The 14,988-nt window shown below is 35.9% G+C and overlaps 1 protein-coding gene across 2 annotated transcripts in view; it reads left to right on the top strand.

Annotated features, from left to right (window-relative positions):
* The window catches only part of SOS2 (SOS Ras/Rho guanine nucleotide exchange factor 2), a 114,134-nt gene that overhangs the window by 90,661 nt on the left and 8,485 nt on the right, over window positions 1–14,988 (top strand). For both annotated transcript variants that reach the window (XM_031935770.1, XM_023222687.3), the window contains 5 exons: window positions 524–641; window positions 1,774–1,946; window positions 6,774–6,890; window positions 10,124–10,385; window positions 10,885–10,926. In XM_031935770.1, the coding sequence (XP_031791630.1) occupies window positions 524–641; window positions 1,774–1,946; window positions 6,774–6,890; window positions 10,124–10,385; window positions 10,885–10,926 (712 nt within the window). The remainder of the gene's footprint in view (window positions 1–523; window positions 642–1,773; window positions 1,947–6,773; window positions 6,891–10,123; window positions 10,386–10,884; window positions 10,927–14,988) is intronic.

The following is a 14,988-nucleotide window of genomic DNA, read 5'->3' on the forward strand; positions in this document are numbered from 1 at the left end:
GCTCTGGAGTTTACGTGTGTGTGTGTATATTTTTTCTGAAGTAAAAATTAATTTTCAATAAGAAGATCTAGTAATGAAGTATAAAAGAAATTCTAGTTTACTTCATTTACTAAATTTTTGTTCAAGTCTTCTTGCCTTCCGATAGTTGTCTTCTCCTTACCAAAACCCCAACCCTTAGCCCCAAAAGATATTTCAGTGGAAAAATATTTGAATGTTCAGGGGTTATAATTTTCCTCTTCTACAGCTATGACTTGAAACCCTGGCTAGTCAAAATGACCCACAAGGCATGATGTAGAATTGTTTTTATTGCTTAATCTTATATGAGTAAATTATGGGTTTTGTATTTATAGATAAAGAGAGGAGAAATCACTTCAGGTAAGTGTACAAAGGAATACCACTCACCTCTTAATTTAAAACATTGTTTTCCAGATAATTTGCAAAATTTTATAAAATTTAAAGATTTGCATTTATAAAATATGATTGAATTGCAAACAGTTTATACTCAATTTATATATACTTTAAGGCATTGCAGGAAAGAAAAAGGAAAATTTTGGATGAAGCTGTGGAATTAAGTCAAGATCACTTTAAAAAATATCTGGTAAAACTTAAGTCAATCAATCCACCTTGTGTGCCTTTTTTTGGTAAGTTACTAAATATGAGTATATTTTGAGGGTTAGCGTGTGATAGCCAAAAGAAAGCAGTCTTCAGAGGCACATTATTCTATATCTGAGATCATCTACTTTTATTAGCTCTCTGTATTGATAAATAATAAAACTGTCTATTATCTTATCTATAAAATGAAGACTATGATATCTCATAGGGTTGTTATAAATAAGGATTAAAAATATTTTATCTGTGCTACTTAAGTCTATCACATAGGACACACTCATGAAATGGTAACTGTTATTTTTATCATAACTGTGTCACATCTACAGCATTTGCTTTCTCCTTAATTTATTAAAAGCTTTTATGTGATTTTTAAATTTAAAATATTGTTGTGTATGATTGAAATTTAAATCAAATTTTGTCAATTTCAACAATTTTGGTATTTTGGACCAAATAATTATTTGTTGTGATGGGCTGTCTTGTGCATGGTAGGATTTGTAGCAGCATCCTGGCCTCTATTTACTACACTCCAATAGCCCCTGGAGTTGTAACCAAAAATGTCTCTAGACATTCCTAAATATCCCCTGGAGGACTAAATTGTCCCCGGTTGAGAACCACCAATTTAAATGAATCAGCAATTATGCATGAAAAAGGAACTAAAAACTTTTTTATTGTTCATGAGTGAGAAGTAATTATTTTTCTATCTAAATTACAGGCTCTGAAAAAACATAGTTTATAAGCCTATAGATTATTAACCAAATTTGACTTAGAATTAATTTATTGATTAATAATCACTTAAGATACTTGGCATTAAATATTTATAATCAAATATTAAAACATTTGGTAAAAATAGATTTAACATAACTTGCGCTTGGTGAAATTAGGGTTTAGAAAATCTTAATTTGCCATTTCTTAGATTAGCAACCTTTCTGTTTGTGTAAGCCAGTAGCTTTTGTTTTCTTTTTATTTTAAATTATTTTTCTTTAAAAAATTATTTATGGAGAGTTATGATTGTTTATCAGAGACTTAACATTTTAGTAGTAGAGTTGCTGAATAGTATAGGATGTCTTTCAACTTTACTAGTTCAGTTTTTTTCCCAAATAATTGATTAAATAAAATTTTAAATAACTTTTCTTTAAATTCTTTTTTTTTTTTTTTTTTTACTAGGAATATATTTAACAAATATTCTGAAGACCGAAGAAGGGAATAATGATTTTTTAAAAAAGAAAGGGAAAGATTTAATCAATTTCAGTAAGAGGAGGAAAGTAGCTGAAATTACTGGAGAAATTCAGCAGTATCAGAATCAGCCTTACTGTTTACGGATAGAACCAGATATGAGGGTAAATATTTTCTTTGCTTATCTTTAAAAGAGAACATGTTAACGGGTACCAAAAAAAAATAGAATGGATAAGACATACTATTGGATCGCACAACACAGTGATTATCGTCAATAATAACTTAATTGCAGGTTTAAAAGTAACTATACGAGGCCAGGCACTATGGCTCACACCTGTAATCCCAGCACATTGGGAGGCTGAGGCGGGCAGATCGCTTGAGATCAGGAGTTGGAGACCAGCCTGGGCAGCATAGTGAAACCCCGTTTCTACTAAAAATACCCAAAAAAATTGGCTGGGCATGGTGCTGGGTGCCTGCAGTCCTAGCTACTCAGGAGTCTGGGGTGGGAGAATCAGTTGAGCCTGGGAGGGGTAGGTTGCAGTGAGCCGATATAGCGCCACTGCATTCCAGCCTGGGTGATAGAGTAAGACTCTGTCTCAAAATAATAATAGTAGGCCGGGCGCGGTGGCTCAAGCCTGTAATCCCAGCACTTTGGGAGGCCGAGACGGGTGGATCACGAGGTCAGGAGTTCGAGACCATCCTGGCTAACATGGTGAAACCCCGACTCTACTAAAAAATACAAAAAACTAGCCGGGCGAGGTGGCGGGCGCCGGTAGTCCCAGCTACTCGGGAGGCTGAGGCAGGAGAATGGCGTAAACCCGGGAGGCGGAGCTTGCAGTGAGCTGAGATCAGGCCACTGCACTCCAGCCTGGGTGACAGAGCAAGACTCCGTCTCAAATAATAATAATAATAACAATAATAATAATAATAATAATAGTAATAACTATAAGAGTATCGGCTGGGCATGGGTAGCTCACGCCTGTAATCCCAGCACTTTGGGCTTTGGGAGGCTGAGGTGGGAGGACCACTTGAAGTCAAGAGTTTGAGACCAGCCTGACCAACATGGTGAAACCCCGTCTCTACTAAAAATACAAAAAATTAGCCGGGCATGGTGGCGGGTGCCTGTAATCCCAGCTACTTGGGAGACTGAGGCGGGAGAATCATTTGAACCCAGGAGGTGGAGGCTGCAGTGATCCAAGATCATGCTACTGGCCTCCAGCCTGGGTGACAGAGGGCGACTCCATTTCAAAATAAATAAATAAATAAAATAAAAAATAATAACTATAAGAGTATAATTGGATTGTTGATAATACAAAGAATAAATGCTTGAGGAAATGGATGCCTCATTCTCCATGATGTGATTATTCTACATTACATGCGTGTATCAAAACATCGCATACACCCTACAAATATATATACCTACAATGTACCCATGAAAATTAAAAATTTAAAAATTTAAAAAATCATTTTAGATCTTGTGTGACCTATAAGAAATATCATAATTACATGTTATGCTGTTTGTCTTGCTATGAAAATAATAGAAAAAAATCGGTAGATAGCAGGTTAAACATTAGACATTCTACACTATCTGTAGTTGTTAATATTATTACTAAGTACTTTCTTTTGAAAGTATTGCTTCTTTTTGTAGTTGGTTCGAGCTACACCATAAAAAGTGAATGACAAAGTAGAATGATGTCCATGCAGTAAAAAGAAAAATCACTGCTAGATTTGATTGATAGCCATTTTAGATATTTTACATGTAGCAAAATGATATATAATTCATTTCTTCATAAGAACACTGTGTTTAAACAGGAAAAGGGTCAGGAAAGTGGTATGTGTATGCCTAGCAGAAGATGATTTTTCTCACATCCTTTCAATTGATGTTCTATTTTGAGCAATAGTGTGTAATATTGATTCTATAGTACTACAAAATATGAAATAACCTTGTAAATTAAACTATGATACTATGTTTGTGTTAAACGAATGTTATTATACTTACTTGAAATTGGGAGCACCTTATAACTATCAACCAGAATAAGTTCACCTGTCACATTTAAAATTGTGCTAAACTTTTTAGGCATAGTCTGCATGCAGATTGGGCATGTTGAGTGAAAATATCCACCATTACTTCCATCCTCCTAGATTATGAGATAGTAACTTCTTTGTTCCCAGTTCAAAACAAAGTACCCTAAAGTCCTAAGAAAAAGACCACCTAAAGCATACCATTTATAAAAATGATAGGTTGGGCACAGTGGCTAGCGCCTATAAATCCAGCACTTTGAGAGGCTGAGGTGGGCGAATAACCTGAGGTCAGGAGTTTGAGACCAGCCTGGCCCACATGGTGAAACTCTGTCTCCACTAAAAATACAAAAATTTTCTGGGTGTAGTGGCACGTGCTTGTAATCCCAGCTACTCGGGAGGCTGAGGTGGAGGATCACTTGGACCCAGGAGGCAAATGTTGCAGAGAACTGAGATAGTGCCACTGCACTCCAGCCTAGAAAACAGAGTGAGACTCCATCTCAAAAAAAAAAAAAGATAGATACTTGCTCTTAAAAAAAAAAAAAAACAAGGTGGGAACCTACTGATGGTGACCTATTTCATCCCCTCTCACCATTGAACCCGCCCTCTGTGATGTGGGGCTTCAGAGGCTAAGGAAATACGGCCCCCACAGGAATAATGTTACACTTTAATTCGGTATACTTGAAATAGTACTTTTAGTATTCATATCTCAGAAACATACCTGCTAATTGGTGTTTGTGGTGTGGTCTGGGGTTCCTACCACCATTTAAAGCATTTTTGGGAGGAAATGTCTTCTATATGATTGAGTCAAAATAAGTTTAAAATGTAGACAAATAAGTTTAAAAATACGTTTAAAATGTAGACAAATCATACTTAAATAAATAATATTTAAAAATAGAGCAAAGGATGAGAATATCAAGAACACTGCTGTTATGACTTTCTGAAATCCTTTAATTACTAATGGCTAATGTGATTTAATTTAGCTAACCTGGACATAAGAACACATTGTTTCAGTATTGTTAAAGGAGTAATATAATTTTCTTGAAATTGGCAGAATGCCCGAAAAATGAGAATAATTTTATACTAGAAACTTTAAAGCTCATTTCGCCTACTGCTAAAGCTAAAACCCAGTACCATTTTAATATATGCTTCTAAACCACTTCAAAATTAAATAAAGCTAAATCCGGTAATTTTCTGCTAAGGAATTTTTCTAAGGAAATCATAAAAAATGTACAGAAAAATTTATAATACAGGAGTTAATAAAAATAATTGTTATATAGCAAAAAATTAGAAAGTACCTATATGGATAACTAGTTATATGGAGATTATTACATTTTGAAATAGCCATCTGATTAAATACTATAGAGTTAAAATTTGTATTTTGTAAAATAAGCAAACTGGCTGGGTGCGGTGGCTCATACCTGTAATCCTAGCACTTTGGGAGGCCAAGGCGGGCAGATCATCTGAGGTCGGGGGTTCAAGGGCAGCCTGGCTAACATAGTGAAACCCCGTCTCTACTAAAAATACAAAAGTAGCTGGGCATGATAGCGCACACCTATAATCCCAGCTACTCGGAAGGCTGAGTGAGACTCAAAAAAAGAAAAGCAAACCACATGGAAAATAGTTAATTGAATATAAACTTCAGAAAGATTAAAATTGATATTCCAGTTTTTCAGGAAAATATATATAAATTATATATATTAATAATTATAAATACATATATACATGCACAGTAAAATCATTGGAAGATAGTCTAATATTTAAATGTAAACAATGATATTTCTGGTTTGTAAGATTACTGTTTCTTTTTCTTTTTTTCTCCTTTTTTGGCAGTGCTGAATCACCTAAATTTTCTACGTTAAAACTTAAATTTAAGCTTAAAATACTTTTTGATAAAGGCAGAATTTTAAAATTTTTATTTATTAGGTTTTTTTTAAGAGGAGAGGTCTCACTATATTGCCCAGGCTGGTCTCAAATTCCTGGGCTTAAGCAGTGCCCCCAGCCTCAGCCTCCCAAACTGCTAGGATTATAGGTGTAAGCCATCATGACTTGGCTCAGATAAAAACATTTTTTATACTAGAAGTTAGCACAGATAGGTTTAAGTTTATAATCATTCTTTTTCTTTTTTTTTTTTTTTGAGACAGAGTCTTGCTCTTGTTGCCCAGGCTGGAGTGCAATGGCATGATCTCGGCTCACTCAACCTCTGCCTCCTGAGTTTAAGTGATTTTCCTGTCTCAGCCTCCTGAGTAGCTGGGATTACAGCCATGCTCCACCACGCCCAGCTAATTTTGTATTTTTAGTAGAGATGGGGTTTCTCCCTGGTGGTCAGGCTGGTCTTGAACTCCCTACCTCAGGTGATCCACTCACCTCAGCCTCCCAAAGTGGTGGGATTACAGGCGTGAGCTACCGTGCCCGGCCTATAATCATTCTTGAAATTACTTTTAAAGTAATTTAAATGACTACTTTTAGAGTAAAAGAAATTTCTAGAATAATTATAAATGATCAAGAATGATCTATAAATTGGATTAACAGACCTTAATCTAATTTATCTCCACTTTTTTTCTGATTATCAAAACTTCATTGTGGATTATAACCATAATTTTGTTCTAAACACTTTTGGTAGCTTTCTGGTGATGATCATTTGTTACAGTGAGTAGGAATAAAGTTTCCTAAGGAATAAATAGTGCTGCTACTGAGCCATTAAAACGATAATAAATGAAAACTCATATTCTTAAGAGAACTTTAAGACTAGAATATAACTTCCACAGAAATTATATAATCTTATTCAGAAGTAAAGAGATTGGAATAAGCAACACTTGTGAACTTTTCAGATATTGTGATCTCTTAATGTGTTAATTTTTTTAGCATTAAATAATGAAGTAATTTTCAGCAAAAAAATTTAATGAGATCTTATTTTAATAACATCTAAAATATATACTTATTATATATGCACTTGTGATATTTAATTGCAGAGATTCTTTGAAAACCTTAACCCCATGGGAAATGCGTCTGAAAAAGAATTTACAGATTATTTGTTCAACAAGTCACTAGAAATTGAACCTCGAAACTGCAAACAGCCACCTCGATTTGTAAGTCTTTTATAATTTTGGAAGCAAGTGTTCTGTTTTTAAAAATATTATTTTCAATGTTTAACAACTTGTTATCTTAAAAATGTAATTGAATGGCTGTTCATAGGTGTTTTGTTTGCAGTAATATATTATTTCTAAAATTACATATACTGTGGGGGAAATGTCAGCCTTTTGATAAAATCTGGTTTATGCCTTATCTTAGTACTGCTTATTTATGTGTCTACTTTTGATCTCTCCTAAAATAACACAAAAAGGTGTGAGAAAGTGAGAACTTAACAGGTAGCTGAATGGAACAAAAATGAAAAGACCTGGGAAGGAGTAAGCAAATATATTTTGGTTCTTGTGACTTGATATGACTTCTGCCATTTGGGCTCCATGGTCCATAGTTGCCTCTGGAACCCACCTCTGTCTCTAGAATTTGATGCTACAGTTTCCATTTACTGCAGGAGTTTGCAGTGGCAACAGAAGTAGTAGAAGACGAATTCTAAGTAGCTAAAAGTGAAGCAAGATATAAAAGGAAATAAAAACACAAACCAACTTTGAGTGAAGCAGGAAGTCAGGTAGTTTCATGATATCTCATCTTCACAATTGTGTGATATATGAGAGGACTTCAAAAAGTTCATAGAGGCCGGGCGTGGTGGCTCACGCCTGTAATCCCTGTCTCTACCAAAAATACAAAAAAATTTACCAGACATGGTGGTGCACACCTGTGGGGCGGAGGTTGCAGTGAGCCAAGATCACTCCACTTCACTCCAACGTGAGTGACAGAGTGAGACCCCATCTAAAAAAAAAAAGAAAAGAATGAAAAAAAGTTCATGGAAACATGGAATGAAAAGATACATTTTTTTGATGGAATTAAAAAATAAACATAAATATATAAAGTTTATTTTCCAACATAAGCTTCATCAAGTTCAGGACACTTTCGTAAGTGCTAATACCAACCATTTTGTCCATCCCCAAAAAGCTAAAGATCCTGGGAATTTAACCATGTCAATGCAGTCTCTTTTACATTATTAACTGAAGAAAAACGGTTGCCCTTTAATATTTTTATAATTAGGAAACAAAAAAGTCAGAAGGAGCCAAGTCAAGATTGTAAGTGGATGCCTAATGATCTCCCATCAAAACTCTCAAAAGAATTGCCCTGGTTTAATGAAAGGGATGAGCAGGATCGTTGTTGTGGTGGAGAAGGTCTCTTTGGTGAAGCTTTCCTGGTTGTTTTTCTGCAAAAGCTTTGGCTAGCTTTCTCAAAAGAATCCCGTAGTAAGCAGATGTTATTGTTCTTTGACCCTCTACAAAGTCAACAAGAAAAATGCCTTGAGCATCCTAAAAAACTATTGCCATGACCTTTGTTTTGTTTTTGTTCTTGTTTTTGTTTTGTTTTCTTGAGACAGAGTCTCGCTCTGCCGCCCAGGCTGGACTACAGTGGTGCAATCTCGACTCACTGTCACCTCCACCTCCCAGGTTCAAACAATTCTACTGCCTCGGCCTCCCAAGTAACTGGGATAACATGTGTGTGCCACCATGCGTGGCTAATTTTTGTATTTTTAGTAGAGATGAGGTTTCACCATGTTGGCCAGGCATGTCTTGAACTCCTGACCTCAAGTGGTCCACCTGCCTCGACCTCCCAAAGTGATGGGATTAGAGGTGTGAGCCACCATGCCTGGCCTGTAAAAAAAAAAAAAAAAAAAAAAAAAAATGGAGACAGAGTCTTGCTATATTGCCCAGGCTGGTCTCAAACCCCTGGCCTTAAAGGATCCTCCTGCCTCAGCGTCCCAAGGTGCTAGGATTGTAGGTATGAGCCACGGTGCTTGGCCAACCTTTGCTCTTGACTAATTTGGTTTTGCTTTGACTGGACCACTTCCACCTCTTGGTAGCCATTGCTTGGATTGTGCTTTGTCTTCAGGATGATAGTGGGAAGCCATGTTTCATTTCCTGTTAACAGGTTTTCAAAGAAATTCTTCAGGGTCTTGATCCCACTTATTTAACATTTCTATTGAAAGCTCTGCTCTTGTCTGCAGCTGATCTGGGTGCAATGGTTTTGCCATCCATCTAGTGGAAAGTTTGCTCAACTTTAATTTTTCAGTCAGAATTGTGTAAGCTGAACCAGTTGAGATATCTGTGGTGTTGGCTATTGTTTCTGTTGTTCATCATCAGTCCTCTTCAATTAGAGCAGGAATTAGATTAATTTTTTCCTCAGAAATTGATGTTGATGATCTGCCACCATTGGCTTTATCTTCCATATCATCTCATCCCTTGTTAAAATAAGTTATCAATTTGTAAACGGCTGATTTCTTTGGGGCATTGTCCCCATAAACTTTTCATAAAATATTAGTGATTTCCCCATTCTTCCACCCAAGCATCATCATAAATTTGGTATTTGTTCTTGCTTCAATTTTAGCAGAATTCATGTTCCTCTGATAGGGATTCTTTACAAACTGATGTGTTATCCTTCTTAGCATCTCAAACTAGGTACTGTTCAGACATGTTATAATAAGTTAGTATGAGTTTATTTTTTGATGGAAAAAAATAAAAGTCATACATAGTTATTTCATAATAGACATTTGCCATGCAGTTTTTGAAAACCCCTCGTAGATCTTACTCTCATTTTACAAAGGAAAATGGTGAGATTCCAAGGGGTTAAATAAGTTTTTCAAGGCTGCAAAGCTAGATATTGGCACAGTTGAGATCCTAACTCAAGTTTTCTGGTCTGAGTTCGGTGTTTTTTATTCGATTACTCCTGCCAGAACTTGAAAAATGGGACAGAGGTGGCGGGGGGGGACAATGATAGGAATTTTCTCCAAAGATTATTAAAGCACCAATGTAGAGGTTGATCATTTAGTATAGGAAGAGGAAAAAAATGATCTTTTTTTTTTTTTCTGAAGCATGTAGCATGTTTCATAAATTATGTTCCCAGTAAATGTTTGTAAAATTTATATAGATATTTTCAAAGAGAAGTTTAGGTTTGTATGTTTTAGGAGCAAAATGTGATTTTCACATAAATTTTCAAGAAATTTTTTTCTGCAGCGCTGAAAAGAGACTTACTTATATTCAAATTCATTTTAAAATTAAGCCAGTCAAATCCAGAAGATTCTACTAGAATGATACAGGCTATCATTGCAGACTGAAGGACTGCACGCTTAAGAACTAATAAGACTCATAAGGTAGCTCTAAGTCACAGAAACAAAATGCTGTCTATGCAAATTTGTGACATAAATCATGTTTGCTTTTCCCAGCCTAGAAAATCAACTTTCTCCTTGAAATCTCCTGGAATAAGGCCTAACACAGGCCGACATGGCTCTACCTCAGGTACTTTACGAGGTCACCCAACACCATTAGAAAGAGAACCATGTAAAATAAGCTTTAGTCGGATTGCTGAAACTGAGCTGGAATCAACAGTGTCAGCACCAACTTCTCCAAATACACCATCTACTCCACCAGTATCTGCTTCTTCAGACCTTAGTGTATTTTTAGATGTGGATCTCAACAGCTCCTGTGGTAAGTATTTGATGTAAACCATTTGGTAAAAAAGGAATCCTGTGTCTCAGATAATTCTTATCATTTTAATTAGGGAACTATAGAATCCTTTGCAAACTATGTTAGCGTGAAAAGCGACATCTAAATGTGAAAATAGTGATTAATACAAGAAGTAAAGCATAATTTGTGCATTGTTGATGAATATTATCTTCTAGTTTATTCATTCAACAAAGATTTATTCAGTACCTTTTGGGTCCCACTACCAGTCTAAAGGGAGCAATACATGATGGGTAAGAAAACAAGTAGATAAATTCTGTGATAGAGGGGGAACTACTTAATGCTAAGAAGGAAAACCATTCTAGGTACAGAAGGTTCTGGGTTAATTTTTTTAAAAACTAACATGGCAAAAGATTATGATAAAATTCTGCACTATGTATTACATATTATTTATGGAAACAATTAAAAAATAATACCATACCTGTTACCTTCCTTTTCAAATTAATTTTTCTTATTCCAATAGGCAGCAATAGCATCTTTGCTCCAGTGCTTTTGCCACATTCAAGTAAGTAAGATTTAAGTTGATTCTAATGAAATGACTGTAAAGATAATAATCTGGTTGATTAAATTTATATTTATTTTGGGTTTTGGCAATATTAAAGAATAAGAAAAGTTATAAATAAATTTAATTATTTGCTTACAACTGTGTACTACTTAAGCTTCACTATAGTTTATTTTCATCATTTTTTATGATCTGTTCTAAGGGCTGTATGGCCTTAAAGAAATTACTTACCTTCCCCACACTTGTTAAGGATCAAATGAAATAACTATATAGAACACCTAGCCCGGCACGGTGGCTTACGTCTGTAGTCCCAGCACTTTGAGAGGCCAAGTCAGGCAGATCATGAGGTCAGGAGTTCAAGACCAGCCTGGCCAACATAGTGAAACCCCATCTCTACTAAAAAATTACAAAAATTAGCTGGGTATGGTGGCTCACGCCTGTAGTCCCAGCTACTTGGGAGGCTGAGGCAAGAGAATTGCTTGAACCCAGGAGGCGGAGGTTGTGGTGAGCGGAGATCAGGCCACTGCACTCCAGCCTGGGCAACTGAGTGAGACTCCATCTCAAAAAAAAAGGGAACACCTAAAATATTGCTTGGCATAGAAGGAATAGTAATTTCATGTCAGTTGTCTTTCTTCCTTAACCTTTTCAAATCATTTTTCCCTGGGAATAATATACTAAATGTTTATCAGGTTCCCAGGATATCCTCAATCACTTATTTTTTTATATCATCTTATTTAATTAAAGCAATATTTTTAGTACTAGTCTATCATTCCTAATTATTTCATAACTTACAACTTTTAATGCTATTAACTTTCTCTCTGTGGTCATTTGTTTAAAACAAAACCCAAAAATGAATACAGCACCTTTGGGTATAATTCTCCCAATCTGGAGAACATCTGCTCCGAGCATAGTAAAATACACAGTAGCAAGGTTCCCTATCTTATGAGAAAAATAAGGTTAGTCTTTTAAATGCTTAATTTTATATTTAATTTTAGTTTAAAAAAATTTTATCTGGCCATGCAGTGGCTCATACCTGTAATCCCAGCACTTTGGGAGGCTGAGGCAGGAGGATCACTTGAGGCCAGGGCAACATAGGAATTCAAGACTAGCCTGGGCAACATAGCAAGACCCTGTCCTTCCTACCGAAAAAAATTTTTTTTCAAAGTGACATATTAATAGAATTTAAAAGGGAAATAGCACTGAAACACTTGAAATGAAATTAACAATAATGGTTCTCTACCTCAAGTCTCCCCACTCCTTTTCTCCAAGGACACTTCCACATTTCTAAATTATGTTTTTATATTCTCTCTTGAGTCATTAATTTTAGACAATGTTTACTGATCTCCTGTTATGGTGGATGAGAATTTCATGCTCTACCCTGTCTATACTTACCACATTTGGGGCAAGTATTATTCACTGCTATGCTTCCTTTCTTGTATAGCTCTGTTTCCTGGAGTTAATAATTGCCTCAATGTTTAGGTTTGTTTGTGTGTTTGTTTAGGTTTGTTTGTATGTTTGTTTAGCACCTTTCCACGCCGTTTCATAGCAGTTTTCCATAAAGTCAGGCCAATCAGGGAACCTAACAGGGTTCTCCCTTTTCTTTCCCTTTCCCTTTCCCTTCTTTCTTCCTGGAATCTTCTGTCCTGGTGCCTTTTTGTACCCCTGCTCCAGTTTGGACTAGTTGCTACTCAGGTATTGACCCTGCTGTCATCCTAGAACTTTCTTTCATTGTCATCCTAGAAGTTCCCTTTGCCTCCCTCCTGTGTTGGATCCTTGCTTTTTGATTCCTCATCTTCTTTCTGCTCCCTGATTTTGATAGGAGTAGCTCCTTTAGTAGCTACGTGAGAAAAGATAATACATAAGACCTAAACTTTTTAAGTTCTTGCGTATATGGAAACCTATTACACCTTTTTTTGTTTGTTTTCTTTTGTGGAAGCCTATTATACGTTTAATTGTTAATAGTTTAGCTGGATATAGAATGTAAAAAGTAACTTGACTCAGAATCTTGAAGGTATTTTCCTCCACGGTCTTCTACCTTTCATAATTCCTGCTGAAAAGTCTAATACTATTCATTTATTCACTCTGTACATAATTTTTAAATGCCTGATATGTGCAGGCACTATTCTAGGTGTGAGAGTGATAGCAGTGAATGAAATAGACAAATATCTTTCTCTCAATGACCCTACAGTTTCAACCTTTTTTTTTTTCTCTACTACCTAGAGCATACCTACAGTAGCAAAGGGACCCAAATATACAGCGCCTTAAATGAAATAGAAGTTTATTCCTCACAATAGCCAGACCAAGTAGGAAACTCTGCTCCACTGGGTTTTCCAGCTAAGCAGGGCAATTCAGAATTCTCAAGATATGACTTCCATCTCTGTCTTGAGTACCTGCTGTAGTTGTTACCATTTTTTGGCTAGCAGGAAAATGGAGGGCAAGGAGCTTTGTTACAAAAGCATGATCTGGGCCAGGTGCGGTCGCTCACACCTGTAATCCCAGTGCTTTGGGAGGCCGAGGCGGACAGATCACCTGAGGTCAGGAGTTCGAGACCAGCCTGACCAACATGGTGAAATGCCATCTCTACTAAAAATACAAAAATTAGCTGGACATAGTGGCATGCACCTGTAGTCCCAGCTACTCAGGAGGCTGAGACAGGATAATTGCTTGAACCAGGGAGGTAGAGGTTTCAGTGATAAAAAATCATGTCATTGCACTCCAGCCTGGGGCGACAGAGAGACTCCGTCTCAAAAAAGAAAAAAAAAACAAGATCTGGGAGTTGCATATATCACTTTTGCTGTCTTCCTAAAACTTAGTCATGCAGACCTTCTTAGCTACAAAGGAGGCTAAGAAATGTCTCTAACTCGGAAGCCATTTGCCTTGCCAAAATTCGTGGGATCCTGTTACTAAAAGGAAAAAGGGAAACGTGTACTGGGAAGCAGTAGGCTCTGCCACAATATGTTGAAGAAACTTTTAAGGCATTCTCTTTATTATTAATAATGTACAGCTTCACAGTGAACTGCTTTGATGTGGGGTTTTTTTTTTTTTTTTTTTTTTCATTTTGCCATCTTCTTAATGAGCCGTTTAAATTTAGAGATTCGAGTATTTGATTTCCAGAAAATGTTTCCTATTGCTTTGGTAATAATTTTTCCCCAGCATATTCTCTGACTCCTTTTGTGGAGCTCCTTTTTCTTATTCTCATACATCCTAGATTGGTCCTCCAATTTTCTTGTCTTTTATCACCTCTTGTCCATCTCTTTGTCTTCTTGTTCTATTTTCTGGAACATTTCCTCACTTTATTTTTGAGCTCTTCTACTTATTTTTTTCATCTGTCATAATTTTGAATTTCTAAGAATTCTCAGTTCCCTCTAATCATGCCTTTTTAAAATAGCATCCTATTCTAATTTCATGGATGCACTGTCTTCTCCTATCTCTCTTAGGATAATTATAGTATTTTTAAATTTTATTTTTAATTGACAGATAATTGTATATGTTTATAGGGTACAATCTGATGTTTTGATACATGTATACATTGTGGAATGATCAAATCAGCTAAGTCTCATATCCAGTGGCTGGACAGGGTTGTACCGGGAAAGGGGAGACTTTGGTCAATGGATGCAAAGTTTCAGTGACTATAGTTAATACTAATATATATTTCTGAATAGATAAAAGAGAAGATTTTAAATGTTCTCACCACAAAGAAATGATGAATATTTGAGATGATGGGTAATTATATTATTTTTGAAAAAAAAATTGTTTTGTTTCTGGTGTCTCTTTTCTGACCTTCTTTCTTGTATTAGTTGTAGTCTCTTGTCTTTCATATTGGAGGCTTTCTTTTCTTGTCTAGTAGTATTTCTGTTCATATTTTCGAATGAGGGGGAAACTGATGGGAAGTGCTATATCTATATCCATGGGCACTTATTGACTTGTGGGTTTCACTGTAGAATGATGGAATGATAACTTTTTACTTAGGAAATCCCCAAATGTTAGAATCTATAGGCATTTTCTCTAGGAATGTTTAGTTTCTCTAAAGAAGGATCTTTGAATCTTCTGCCTGGGGCACTCTCG

The sequence above is a fragment of the Piliocolobus tephrosceles genome, chromosome 6 (genome assembly GCF_002776525.5).
Source record: "Piliocolobus tephrosceles isolate RC106 chromosome 6, ASM277652v3, whole genome shotgun sequence".
Classification (NCBI taxonomy): Eukaryota; Metazoa; Chordata; class Mammalia; order Primates; family Cercopithecidae; genus Piliocolobus; species Piliocolobus tephrosceles.